Source organism: Gobius niger, assembly GCF_951799975.1.
Source record: "Gobius niger genome assembly, chromosome: 14".
Taxonomy (NCBI): Eukaryota; Metazoa; Chordata; class Actinopteri; order Gobiiformes; family Gobiidae; genus Gobius; species Gobius niger.
Window position 1 is genome coordinate 2,708,927 of NC_136865.1, and position 12,599 is coordinate 2,721,525.

Sequence of the window (12,599 nt, forward strand, 5' to 3'; positions counted from 1 at the left end):
ACTGTTCTCGAGACTGGAAGTAGTTGTGGAAGGTCAATGTGCCCAACAGTGACAGAGCAGTGCCGCAGCGGGTCCAGAGGCCAGTGATGGATTTGATTTGCTCTATTATACAGTCTTGCCACTGGTTCAAGTATTTCCTTGGTTGTTAAGAGATACATACAGAAAGACAGTATGACAGGGTGGAAAGAACTAGTACATAAGGACACGAGACAACTGGTATAATGTGATTTGGTTTTGCCATAAACCAACAAGTTTGGATTTAGCCTAGTCAATGGATGCCACTAGGTACTTATATACTTAGATACAGTGTATACAGTATCAGAGCCGTGGGAAGATATTTTAGTTAAGGGGTGCTTTTTCTGTGCGTAAATCCTATTTATTAACCACTTAACTCCCGCCTGAACCGAGAGCATTTTCTCCAGTTTAGCTTTACCCAAATCCTGTAGGCCAGGGTAACGCCTCAGTTGAAAGACCTACAAAAATAAATTGATCTTTTTCCTCACATCAGATTTTTTTTCAACAACTTTTTTTGTTGGGCAGTCGTCTCATTTTTGTCAAGTTTTCGTGACTTTTTTGTCACTTTTTCGTCACTTTTTCGTCTATTTTTTCTCCATTTTTCATCAAATGTTCTCATTTTTGTGTCAAATTTTTGTCAATTTTTGTCATTTTTTGTACATTTTTTGTCACTTTTTCGTCAATGTTTTCTCACTTTTTTCCACATTTTCATCCTTGTTTTCGTCTCAGTTTTGTTGCTATTTTCACACCTTTTTTCCAGAAGCTTTTGGACTGGGGTAAAGCTGGAGAAAATGTGCTCGGTTCAGGTGGGAGTTAAGGGGTTAATATTGCCTGCAGTTCACAAACTATCCACCAGGGGGTGCTGCAGCGCCCTCAGCACCCTGGGTTCACACAGCCTTGTACAGTATCCGCAGTGAAAAGAATACATTCTGTTTTCTTAGCATTACTGGTTAACTGATGTGTTGCAGCCATTCCTCCAAGGACTGAAAATGTTATACCACATCTTCGTTATTATTTTTTGTAATTTTTTGTGTCTTTGATAAATGTATCTTTTTCGTCCGTGATACTGCTCATCATGTGACTGTCATGTGACTAAGCCTTTGTCTTTTTAAGCACACTTGTGCTCAGTTGCTTTTATTGAGCACACCGAAATGCGTTGGCAAGTCCATCAAATAAAGGACTTTTATTTTAAAAGTGCCTCAGATCCTTTCCTTTTCTTCTTGACTGAAATGTGAGTTGAGTTTTTGATATGATGTCAAAGTTTTGACCAGATAGAAAAATCACATTGTCATCTGCATATTGCAGTGTTTGGGATTGGGAATGGTTCATTGCACATGACAGATCATTTATGCATGAGGAATAATAGGAGACCCAGATTACTGCCTTGTGGTACTCCCATAGAGCATCAATGTTTACAGCAGCTTTAGTCTTGGGTCAGTTCTGTCTAACCCAGGTCGAAAATCTGCTATCTGCTCTAGTCCAGGTCTAAACTGTCCTGCTCTAGTCCAGGTCTAAGCTGTCCTATCTGCTCTAGTCCAGGTCTAAGCTGTCCTATCTGCTCTAGTCCAGGTCTAAACTGTCCTGCTCTAGTCCAGGTCTAAGCTGTCCTATCTGCTCTAGTCCAGGTCTAAGCTGTCCTATCTGCTCTAGTCCAGGTCTAAACTGTCCTGCTCTAGTCCAGGTCTAAGCTGTCCCATCTGCTCTAGTCCAGGTCTAAGCTGTCCTATCTGCTCTAGTCCAGGTCTAAGCTGTCCTGTCTGCTCTAGTCCAGGTCTAAGCTGTCCTATCTGCTCTAGTCCAGGTCTAAGCTGTCCCATCTGCTCTAGTCCAGGTCTAAACTGTCCCATCTGCTCTAGTCCAGGTCTAAGCTGGACTCTCTGCTCTAGTCTAGGTCTAAGCTGTCCTCTGTCCTTTGGTCCAGGTCTAAGCTGTCCTATCTGCTCTAGTCCAGGTCTAAGCTGTCCTATCTGCTCTAGTCCAGGTCTAAGCTGTCCCATCTGCTCTAGTCCAGGTCTAAACTGTCCCATCTGCTCTAGTCCAGGTCTAAACTGTCCCATCTGCTCTAGTCCAGGTCTAAGCTGGACTCTCTGCTCTAGTCTAGGTCTAAGCTGTCCTCTGTCCTTTGGTCCAGGTCTAAGCTGTCCTATCTGCTCTAGTCCAGGTCTAAGCTGTCCTATCTGCTCTAGTCTAGTTCTAAGCTGTCCTCTGTCCTTTGGTCCAGGTCTAAGTTGTCCTATCTGCTCTAGTCCAGGTCAAAGCTGTCCTCTGTCCTTTGGTCCAGGTCTAAGCTGTCCTATCTGCTCTAGTCCAGGTCTAAGCTGTCCTCTGTCCTTTGGTCCAGGTCTAAGCTGTCCTGCCTGCTCTGGTCCAGGTCTAAGCTGTCCTATCTGCTCTGGTCCAGGTCTAGGATGGACTCTCTGCTCTAGTCTAGGTCTAAACTGTCCTCTCTCCTTTGGTCCAGGTCTAAGCTGTCCTCTCTGGCAGTGGACGTCTCAGCGGGACCTCACTGGGAGCAGATGGTCCTGTTTCTTGGGTCTGATGATGGGAAAGTCCTGAAGGTCCTCCTCAAATCCCAGAACCAGACTTACAGTCCAGTCCTGCTGGAGGAGATCCCGGTCTACAACCCGCTCAGGTATCAATCCAGAACATGGGCTTATAGCGGCTCCCTGCTCCTCACCTGTCACTTTAGGACAGGAAGCTTAGACCTGGAATAGTCCTCTGATATGGTTGTGCTTGACAGGTGTGGCGTTCGTGGACAGGAGGACAGAAGAGTGCTGTCTCTGGAGCTGGACAGAGAGAACCGCGGTGTGTTTGTGGCCTTCAGGAGCTGCGTGATCCGAGTCGCTCTGAGTCGCTGTCAGCTGCACCGCACCTGCCGCAGGTGAGGCTCGCCGTCCAGCCCAGTACGGCTCTTCTGTACAACCCAGTACGGCTCTTCTGTACAACCCAGTACGGCTCTTCTGTACAACCCAGTACGGCTCCTCTGTACAACCCAGTACGGCTCCAGAAGAGCCTCTAGTTCAGACATGAATGTGCTTGTTAATGTGTCCACTCTAAAACCGAACCCCGCGAGCTGCTTTGGACCCGAGTGCGTAAAACTCGGCGGAGGCGCGGCTGTGCGTCAGCCTCACTACAACAGCAGCGCCTTCAGCATGAACCGCGCCAGAGTTTGATCCAGATGCAATTTCTTTGCTCTGTCATAAAGAGAGAGGAGCCAGTGCCTCAGACTGACGGTAACTCCGATTTACAGGAGTTTTCCTCATTCTGATCTGAGGAGCGAGAGGAGAAGGAGAAGCGTCTGTGCCTCATCATTGCTCTCCTCCTCTGCTGCTCACTTTGTTTCTGTCTCATGCAGAGATTGTCCTGCGTATAAATGATCTTCGCTTTAATGAGAGCTTAAACCAGCGCATTCACCTTTGTAGCTCCAGTGGTTTGACAGTGAGGGCGACGCAGAAGGGGCGGGGCCAGAGCGCAGTGTCCAAACCAGAGTCTGATGTTCAGAATGAGCCCATTCACAGCCACAGCCTCGTTTTCAAAACAATTAAAAACGGACATTTTCATTTAATATTTTAGTGTTTATTTAGGACAAGACTTTCTTATTGCCTCTCACTCAGGCAAGCAAAACTGTTTGGAAAACCTGCTTCACAGTAATAATGGATGAAATAGATATTAAATAGATATTTTGTTTTGTGATATTCATCATGTCAAAATAGGGGGTTCGTGACTCGTCACCTAGAACTTCAGGGGGTGCACGGCTGCACCCACTGCCCTGGGGCAGACTGATGGAAGTGAGGCCAGTCTGCTCCATCTGCATGTCCGACCACCATCCACTCACTCACTACATTCACTCAGGCTCCTGGTCCCAAACGGTGCAACAAAAAGCAAAACATCCTTAAGCTTGAAAACAGCTTAAGGATGAGACAAATGTGTTAAAATACAGGAAATTACATCGGAATCTTCAAAAAATTCCTGGGGGAGGACCCCCAGACCCCCCCATTTAAAGAATTATCACTGTTTTTTAGATCCTGGCTACGGCCCTGGTTCCAGGTTGTGCTGAGCGGTTGTGTGGTGGTTCCAGGTTGTGTTGACGGTTGTGTGGTGGTTCCAGGTTGTGTTAGGTGGTTGTGTGGTGGTTCCAGGTTGTGCTGAGTGGTTGTGTGGTGGTTCCATGTTGTGTTAGGTGGTTGTGTGGTGGTTCCAGGTTGTGCTGAGCGGTTGTGTGGTGGTTCCAGGTAGTGCTGAGCGGTTGTGTGGTGGTTCCAGGTAGTGCTGAAAGGTTGTGTGGTGGTTCCAGGTAGTGCTGAAAGGTTGTGTGGTGGTTCCAGGTTGTGTTAGGTTGTTGTGTGGTGGTTCCAGGTTGTGCTGAGAGGTTGTGTGGTGGTTCCAGGTTGTGCTGAAAGGTTGTGTGGTGGTTCCAGGTTGTGCTGAGAGGTTGTGTGGTGGTTCCAGGTTGTGTTAGGTGGTTGTGTGGTGGTTCCAGGTTGTGTTAGGTGGTTGTGTGGTGGTTCCAGGTTGTGCTGAGAGGTTGTGTGGTGGTTCCAGGTTGTGTTAGGTGGTTGTGTGGTGGTTCCATGTTGTGCTGAGTGGTTGTGTGGTGGTTCCAGGTTGTGTTAGGTGGTTGTGTGGTGGTTCCAGGTTGTGTTAGGTGGTTGTGTGGTGGTTCCAGGTAGTGCTGAGCGGTTGTGTGGTGGTTCCAGGTTGTGTTAGGTGGTTGTGTGGTGGTTCCAGGTAGTGCTGAGCGGTTGTGTGGTGGTTCCAGGTTGTGTTAGGTGGTTGTGTGGTGGTTCCAGGTAGTGCTGAGCGGTTGTGTGGTGGTTCCAGGTTGTGTTAGGTGGTTGTGTGGTGGTTCCAGGTTGTGTTAGGTGGTTGTGTGGTGGTTCCAGGTTGTGCTGAGCGGTTGTGTGGTGGTTCCAGGTTGTGTTGACGGTTGTGTGGTGGTTCCAGGTTGTGTTAGGTGGTTGTGTGGTGGTTCCAGGTAGTGCTGAGCGGTTGTGTGGTGGTTCCAGGTAGTGCTGAGCGGTTGTGTGGTGGTTCCAGGTTGTGTTGACGGTTGTGTGGTGGTTCCAGGTTGTGCTGAGAGGTTGTGTGGTGGTTCCAGGTTGTGTTGACGGTTGTGTGGTGGTTCCAGGTTGTGTTGACGGTTGTGTGGTGGTTCCAGGTTGTGTTAGGTGGTTGTGTGGTGGTTCCAGGTTGTGCTGAGTGGTTGTGTGGTGGTTCCAGGTTGTGTTAGGTGGTTGTGTGGTGGTTCCAGGTTGTGCTGAGTGGTTGTGTGGTGGTTCCAGGTTGTGTTAGGTGGTTGTGTGGTGGTTCCATGTTGTGCTGAGAGGTTGTGTGGTGGTTCCAGGTTGTGTTGACGGTTGTGTGGTGGTTCCAGGTTGTGTTGACGGTTGTGGGGTGGTTCCAGGTTGTGGATCACAGTGCAATATGCATTAAACAACGGCTGAATAAATCTCTGAGGGAAAGGCTAAGAGTATGGTCTTTTGTGGCATTTTTGTGGATTCAAAATGTTTTAAAAACAAGCCTAGTATAGGCATCGTTAAGGGGGTGGGCAGCACTTTTTTCTTAATGGGCCAATATTGACCTATTTCAGGCATTACAAAGTAGACCCTCGGATCCGGAGTAGTGTTTTGTTTCTGTAATCCTGCTTATTCTGTCTGACTTTCTCTTCCTCACTCCAAACTCCCGCTCTGATATACGTCACCCAGAGGTTTCAGTGATGTTCCTTTGCCCTGCGTGTTTGCCCATACCGAGCTGCTTTATAACATTTGTTTTGGTCACCACTGCACAAGATGAGGAAGTGCGTACTCTGCTGGCCTGAAGTATAACTGCAGTATCATTATATGAATAAACACAGATATTATTCAGACATGGATACCATATGTTATTTTAAGTCATCATGCATAAGACTAAGAGCAGTCAAGTAGTTTAAAAATTGGAATAAAGTATAATATAGAATCTATCAAAGATAAAAGTAAATATTATAGTTACTGTATCAATGACTTAACACTTTGGCCTAAAATCAAGCTGTGTGTAGTACTAACATTTGTGCTGGTGCTCAGGTCGTGCCTGGCGTCTCAGGACCCGTACTGCATCTGGCTGAGGACGGGACGCTGTGAGAACTTCTCCCCAGGGTTCAAGTACGTCACACCAACAACCAGGACTAAACCGGGTCTAAACCAGGACTAAACCAGGACTAAACCGGGTCTAAACCGGGACTAAACCAGGTCTAAACTGAGACTAAAGCGGGACCAGCTCAGTCCCGGTTCAGTCCTGGTTTATTCCTGTTGTAGAAGTGTTTTGGCGCATGTGATGAATCTGCTTCTCACTTCTCGTCTGTTTGTTCATCCCTCCGTCTGTCTCCATGGAAACACCTTCCTGCTCCTGACCCTCCCTCCCTCTCTCTCCTCTCTCCGTCACATCTCTCCTTCTGTCTCTCCTTTTTCCTGTCCTCAATTAATGTGATCCCTGAGTTTATTTAAAGGCAGATCACGTTTGGAAAAATAAATAAATCATGACTTCACGGATTCCTCGACACGCTGTCACTGAGTTATGTAATGAACAGAAACACCAGTCGCCCAGGACTAAACCAGGACTAAACGGGACTAAAACAGGACTAAACCAGGACTAAACCAGGACTAAACCAGGACTAAACGGGACTAAAACAGGACTGAACTAGGACTAATCAGGACTAAGCAGGTGTTGTTGTTGCAGGGCTGGCTTCGAGCAGGACCTGGACGGAGACTCCGCTCTCTACACTGACTCCTGTCACGGTGAGGGACCTCACAGCAACCTCATGTTACTTTACTTCACATGTAGTGCTGTCAATGATTCACTTTAAAATCAGATTAAACACACTTTTGTCATTTGGTTCATCGCCATCCATCACTGTTCATTTGAGCCGATACTGGAAAAAATACGATATCTGGTATCGGCTAAGAATATGCGATACTGAACTGAGACCTGCTTTGGCTCTCAAGGTTTTAAAAAACACAACTTTCACCATCTAAGTCTACGTGAATATGGACATGGACATGCTGTATGTCCTTTTGAAGCTTAGAACCGGGAGAATGTATTGTTGAAGTGCCCCCAGCTATAGCAACAGCATGCTAATGCTAACGTCAGCTAATCAAAGCCAAGCTTAGAATGACAGATATAGTATAGGCTTATTTCAATGGGAGAGGCTCATGTGAGGTGGACATTCTTTTACTTCATGGCTCACAGTGAGGCCTTAGGTTGAGAAAGTACTGACATGTTATACATTTCCTGAATCCTCAGAGTCTAGAGAGTTCCCCAGTATCAAACATTTGTCTCTGTGATGTTCCTTGAAGAAAGAGCGTTAAACATAGCAAAACTGTTTTTGTGAAAATGGTGAAAAAACGTCCTCAGGTTTGTGTTTGAGGAGCTTTGGTTACCACGGTGACAGTCACAGTGTAGTACATTTGGGCTCAAATGAAACATGAAAATGTCTTCTTTACAATGATACCAAATACAATGGTGTAAATCAGTATCTAATGGGCTGGAAATGGCCTCAACCAAAATATGGACCAGTGTCAAAAGCGACTTTTTTGACATGGGGGTGGTTCACTTCAACAGCTGAAAACTATGATGAAGCTGTAACTCTGAAAAGGCTTTCGTCAAAAAATATAAACCTCAGACATGGACCTACTTATAAATCAACGATAGCCTTTGCCACCTTTTCGGTGCCGATATGCCAGATTTGGGGGTTTGGCCCATGGACCACAAGAGATTGGATCACCTAATAACATAAAATAGCCTGCTGGAGTGGCCAAGTGACATATTTTTAATGACAAGTTATAAAGATCAGATCATTTTATGTGAGCTGTTCATATTAATGTAACTAAAGCCTGTCTCATACTTAGATATTTAGTGTAGAAAAGTCCAGTGATCCTTGTAATGTTTTTGCATAGTTTATTCATCGATATAATTGATCTGTAATGTAAAACAGGGGTTCCCAACCTTTATTGTCTTGTGCACCCCTTGGGCCTTTCAATGGTCGTCCTTGTACCCCCTAAGTTATTACTTAAAAATGGTATTTGTTAGAAAAAGGACAATGTTGCGGTCAAAATAAACCTAAAATTCTCCCAAGGCAACATATTTTACTGAAAAGGGGTCCCCGTACCCCTGGTTGGGAAACACTGATGTAAAAGATCAGACTTTAATGATCTGACACCGGAGAAAAGAGAAATATTCACTCACAGCAGCCACTTTAAAGTCTCTTAGTATTGGTTAATATTGGATATCGGCGGATATTCACACCCCCAGTATCGGTATTGTAAACAAAGAAGCTGAATCGGATATCTCTAATGTTGATTATTTATAATAAACTCTCACGTTTTAAGCATTTGGGCACAATTTAGGAACAAACTTTGCCTAATAATGATCAATATTAGAAAACACAGTCTGATTGAAGTCTCAGTCTCGACATGTTTTTGGGTGAAGCCGCTCACTCGTGAACGTCACATCACTAGTTTGTAGAGCAGTTTGGTGAAAGCACACGGCATCATTATTTCACTCTGTGTCCGACTCTGGCTTTCAGGAAGTCGCGCACACATGATGTGAGGTCAGAGATGATGCGACTCATTGAAGTACACGTTATTTTTCACATGCGCAAACGCCATCATTTTGACAGCTCCGCTTTTAATATTAATTTCTGCTGAACCTTTGTCTTGGCTGTTTTTTATAATCCTGCTGATTGTTTGGGATCTCCAGGAAGCATCATGGCGACCACACGGAACCACGACTCGGACACGGCTTACGGTGAGAGCGCCCCCTACCAAAACCATCGGTGCTAGTATCTCAGACATGTTTGATCAAACCTGGGGGATTCTTTTACTTTTTTTTTTTTTTTTTACTTGCAATTTGAATTTTGCTCTGAGGACGATCATAAGATGGCCGCCCCATATGCCACGGTCGCGGTGGGATGGTCCAGTCTAGGGTTTTATATAGAGCTGTTTAATATAGAGTCTTTATGTGGACAGTCTGGAATTGAGCTGCAGCCTGGTGCTCTTTCTGGTGGAGGCTTTTGGCTCTCGCTGCTCTGTGATCCTTATATTTGACATTTCGCAAAAGCCTCGTCCCGTTAATTGCTGTGGCTCCATCAAGAAGTGGAGTTTAACACATGTCATAACGGGGGACGAGTGAGTGTGGGTGACTCTTACCAGCGCGATCTCCTCCACACCGAGGCCGAATGTGGAGGAATATATTCAAAAAGTGCAACGAACTATCGAGGTTAGAAAAAACTGGAGAAAATTGGGAGGAATAGGAAAAACATCAGAAACAAAAATTGAGCACAAATGAGGGGGGGAAATTGGAAAAACAAGAAAAAATGTGAGCAAAAATATGAAGAAAAAATAAATAAATAAAAAAAGGGAAAAAATAAAATAAATTGGGAAAAAATGGGAGAAAGCAAGCACTCCCTTTAAAGAGGCCAGATGCAAGTTAGCCATGTTATACTCACTACTGCCACCTCAGGCCATATGTGTAACTGCAGCTTCTATATTAAAGGGGGGGTATTGTGCAAAATCGACTTTTTCCAGCTTTACATCATGTTTTTCTGTCACTCCCTCATTAAAAACATGCCTGAAGTAGAGCTGGAAATCTTTGCCCGAACCCGACGGGACCCGTCGGGACCCGACGGGTTCGGGCCGGTTCGGGCATAATTTTTACCATTTTAGTCGGGCCCGGGCCGGTCTCGGGCTTGCGCTATGACTTTCGCGGTAAATGAGCGGTCATATGATGCGTCTCAATCAGCGTGAGAAAGGTGCCAAAATGGATGCTGAGGAGGTGAAACGGAGGCTAGCCTCTGGTGACTACATTTTGGCTGACCCAGCAACAAAAGCAAGATCTGAGGTGTGGAAGAATTTTGACCATGTACACGATGAAAATAATAAGCCAGTGGGTTACGTTAAATGCAAAAAATGCGACGCTTTGTTAAAGTATGACAGCAAAAAAACAGGAAATTCATCGCTGACAAGACATGTTGATCGGAGCTGTTCAACTTCAAAACTTGCCCAGGATCATCAACCCACAATAAAAGCATTTGTTACAGCATCGACAAGACCCATACCTTTAAAAGTAAAACAAACGGTGACAGAGAAGTGTGTCAGCTTTTGCTGTAAGGACATTAGGCCTTTTAATGTCGTAAATGGCGAAGGATTTGCAGAGATTGCGCAAGAACTAATTAATGTCGGGGCTGCGTACGGGAGAGTTCCCGTAGATGGTGTTATTCCCTGCCATAAGACAATTGCGAGCAGGTGCATTGACATGGCAGAAGAAAAGAGGGCAGCTTTAGTGCAGACACTTAATACTCTGCTGAAGGATTTCACCGTAGCAATGACCACAGACATGTGGACAGATGATTACCGGAAGATTAGTTATTTGACAATCACATGCCATTTCATTAACGAAGATATGGAACTGGTGAATAAAACCCTGACGACTGCAATGTTCCCTTTGGAGGAGGCAAAAACAGGAGAAAATATCAGACGGGAGATATTGAAACTGCTGGTGACTAAGTTTGGACTTCACGCCTCCTCTCTCAACAAAATTGTATGGGTAACTGATGAGGGAGCAAACATTAAATTAGCTCTGCGGCCATATCAGAGATTGAACTGCATTGACCATGTCCTCAATACGGTGCTGCGCCATGGACTCGACATCGCTGAGTTATCCAAAGCCGATGGTGCTCCAGACATAGGAGACACACTTACCGCTGCTAAAGCGTTAGTAAAGTACGTGAAACAGTCGGGGCTGGCTGCACAACTTACAACAACGTTGCTGCAAATGGGAGACACCCGTTTCAGTACAGTGTACCTCACGCTGACTTCTATCCAGGCCGTTTATCAGGAGCTCCATGAGAAGCTGGAGATGCGCGGGGAGAGCGCACGCTTGGACAAAATAGCACCTGACACACTGAGCTTTTTGATAGACTTTCTGAAGCCATTCTATGAAGCCCAGCGGGAGCTTGAGGGAGACAAATATCCAACACTTAATCGTGTGTGTCTCTGGAGTGAGAAATTGAAACGCCACTGTCAACCTAATGCGCTTGACTCCCCTCAGCAAGCTTTCGTGCGTAAACGGCACGAAGACTGGCTCATGCGTAAAGTGGTGCTCCAGGACCTCCACAAGATCGCCACTTTCCTCTGGCCAAAATTTAACCAGATGAGAATGCTGTCACCCTCAGACAGGAATGCATTATATGCTCATGTCCGCACTCTTCTGCGTGCCATGGATGAAGATAGGGGGCCTACAGATGTGGACTTTGTGGCGCTCCCTGAGCCTGAGGTCGAAGCGGAACCTCCACCTCCTCCAGCAAAAAAAGCGCATTTTGCCGAATGGGAAAATGTACAGCAAGCTGACTGGGAAGATGACGAGGTCAATCGCTACACCGAAATGGCTGTCATGGAAAATGATATGGATGTTCTTGACTGGTGGAAGATCAACAAAGCATCCTTCCCAAAATTGACAAAGTTAGCCCGATCAGTGCTATGCATCCCGGCCAGTAGCAGCAGCAGCGAAAGGGTGTTCAGTGCTGCTGGACGCACCATCAGTCAGCGCAGAACCGCGCTGAAGCCGTCAACAGTGGATTCAATAATTTTCCTCCACAAAAACTTGTAGCCTTGGTGAGTAAAGGTTTTTGAAAGTATAATTTAAAAGCATAATGTAGAGATCAAGTTTGTAGGCTTATGATGACACTGTTCTTTTATTAACTTTCAGCTGCATGTGCACCTGCACCGTCACGTTGAGGCTGGACTGTGGAGAGAGAAGTGCCGAGGCAAATGAGCCTTTGTCTATAATTTCGTTATTGCCAAACACCCATCTTAATTTAGAATTGGTGTTAATTTCATTTAATTTCGTTTGAAATACTTTTTATTGGCATGTTGGGAATAGCCTATTCGAATTCAGTGATTGTGGAGCAATCACTGAAAAGTATTATCCTTTTGTTCTCTTTCTGTTCACAATTTAATACACCTTAGACACCAAACGAAAGTGTAGATATGTTGTGGACATTTTAACATTAACTAGGCCGAAATTTCACGCACGCACGCACGCGCCATGTAAAGGGAAACACTATCGACGTTGTGAATCGTGGATATAATGTCAGTTTTGTGTAACTGTTTGTGTTATTTCGTTATTGCAATGTATAATAATCTTAATCTAGAATTGTTCTGGGTTTAATTTGGTAAACAAAGACTCGTTTTTGGTTTTTATAGGCGCATATGCCTGTTTGTGCACACCGAGGCAAGGTGTAGGCTATTAGATGCCTTTTGTACCCGATACGATGTTAACGGAGAACTTATTTTACGTGTGTGTTCAAAGTTCAAACATGGCCTTTTTGTCGTGAATAAAACAAATCTAAAAATGTTTATCTCAAAATGTCTCATTCTTGACAAAAGTATAGGAAGAAGAGCTGCGCTGAGCGCTCCTCTCCTGGCGCTTCTGCTGCTGAAATGAATGCATTGCGCAGGGGCTCTAACCAGGCATTAAATAAATAATTATTTACGTCGGGTTTTTCTCGGGCTCGGGCCAACAATTCAAGTTAATTGTTCGGGCTCGGGTCGGGA

At 45.3% G+C, this 12,599-nt stretch overlaps 1 protein-coding gene across 2 annotated transcripts in view; it reads left to right on the forward strand.

Annotated features, from left to right (window-relative positions):
• Positions 1–12,599, forward strand: part of LOC306973613 (semaphorin-6C-like) — a 29,959-nt gene that overhangs the window by 11,439 nt on the left and 5,921 nt on the right. For both annotated transcript variants that reach the window (XM_079570580.1, XM_079570579.1), the window contains exons 14-18: positions 2,477–2,647; positions 2,756–2,896; positions 6,075–6,152; positions 6,727–6,785; positions 8,746–8,793. In XM_079570580.1, the coding sequence (XP_079426706.1) occupies positions 2,477–2,647; positions 2,756–2,896; positions 6,075–6,152; positions 6,727–6,785; positions 8,746–8,793 (497 nt within the window). The remainder of the gene's footprint in view (positions 1–2,476; positions 2,648–2,755; positions 2,897–6,074; positions 6,153–6,726; positions 6,786–8,745; positions 8,794–12,599) is intronic.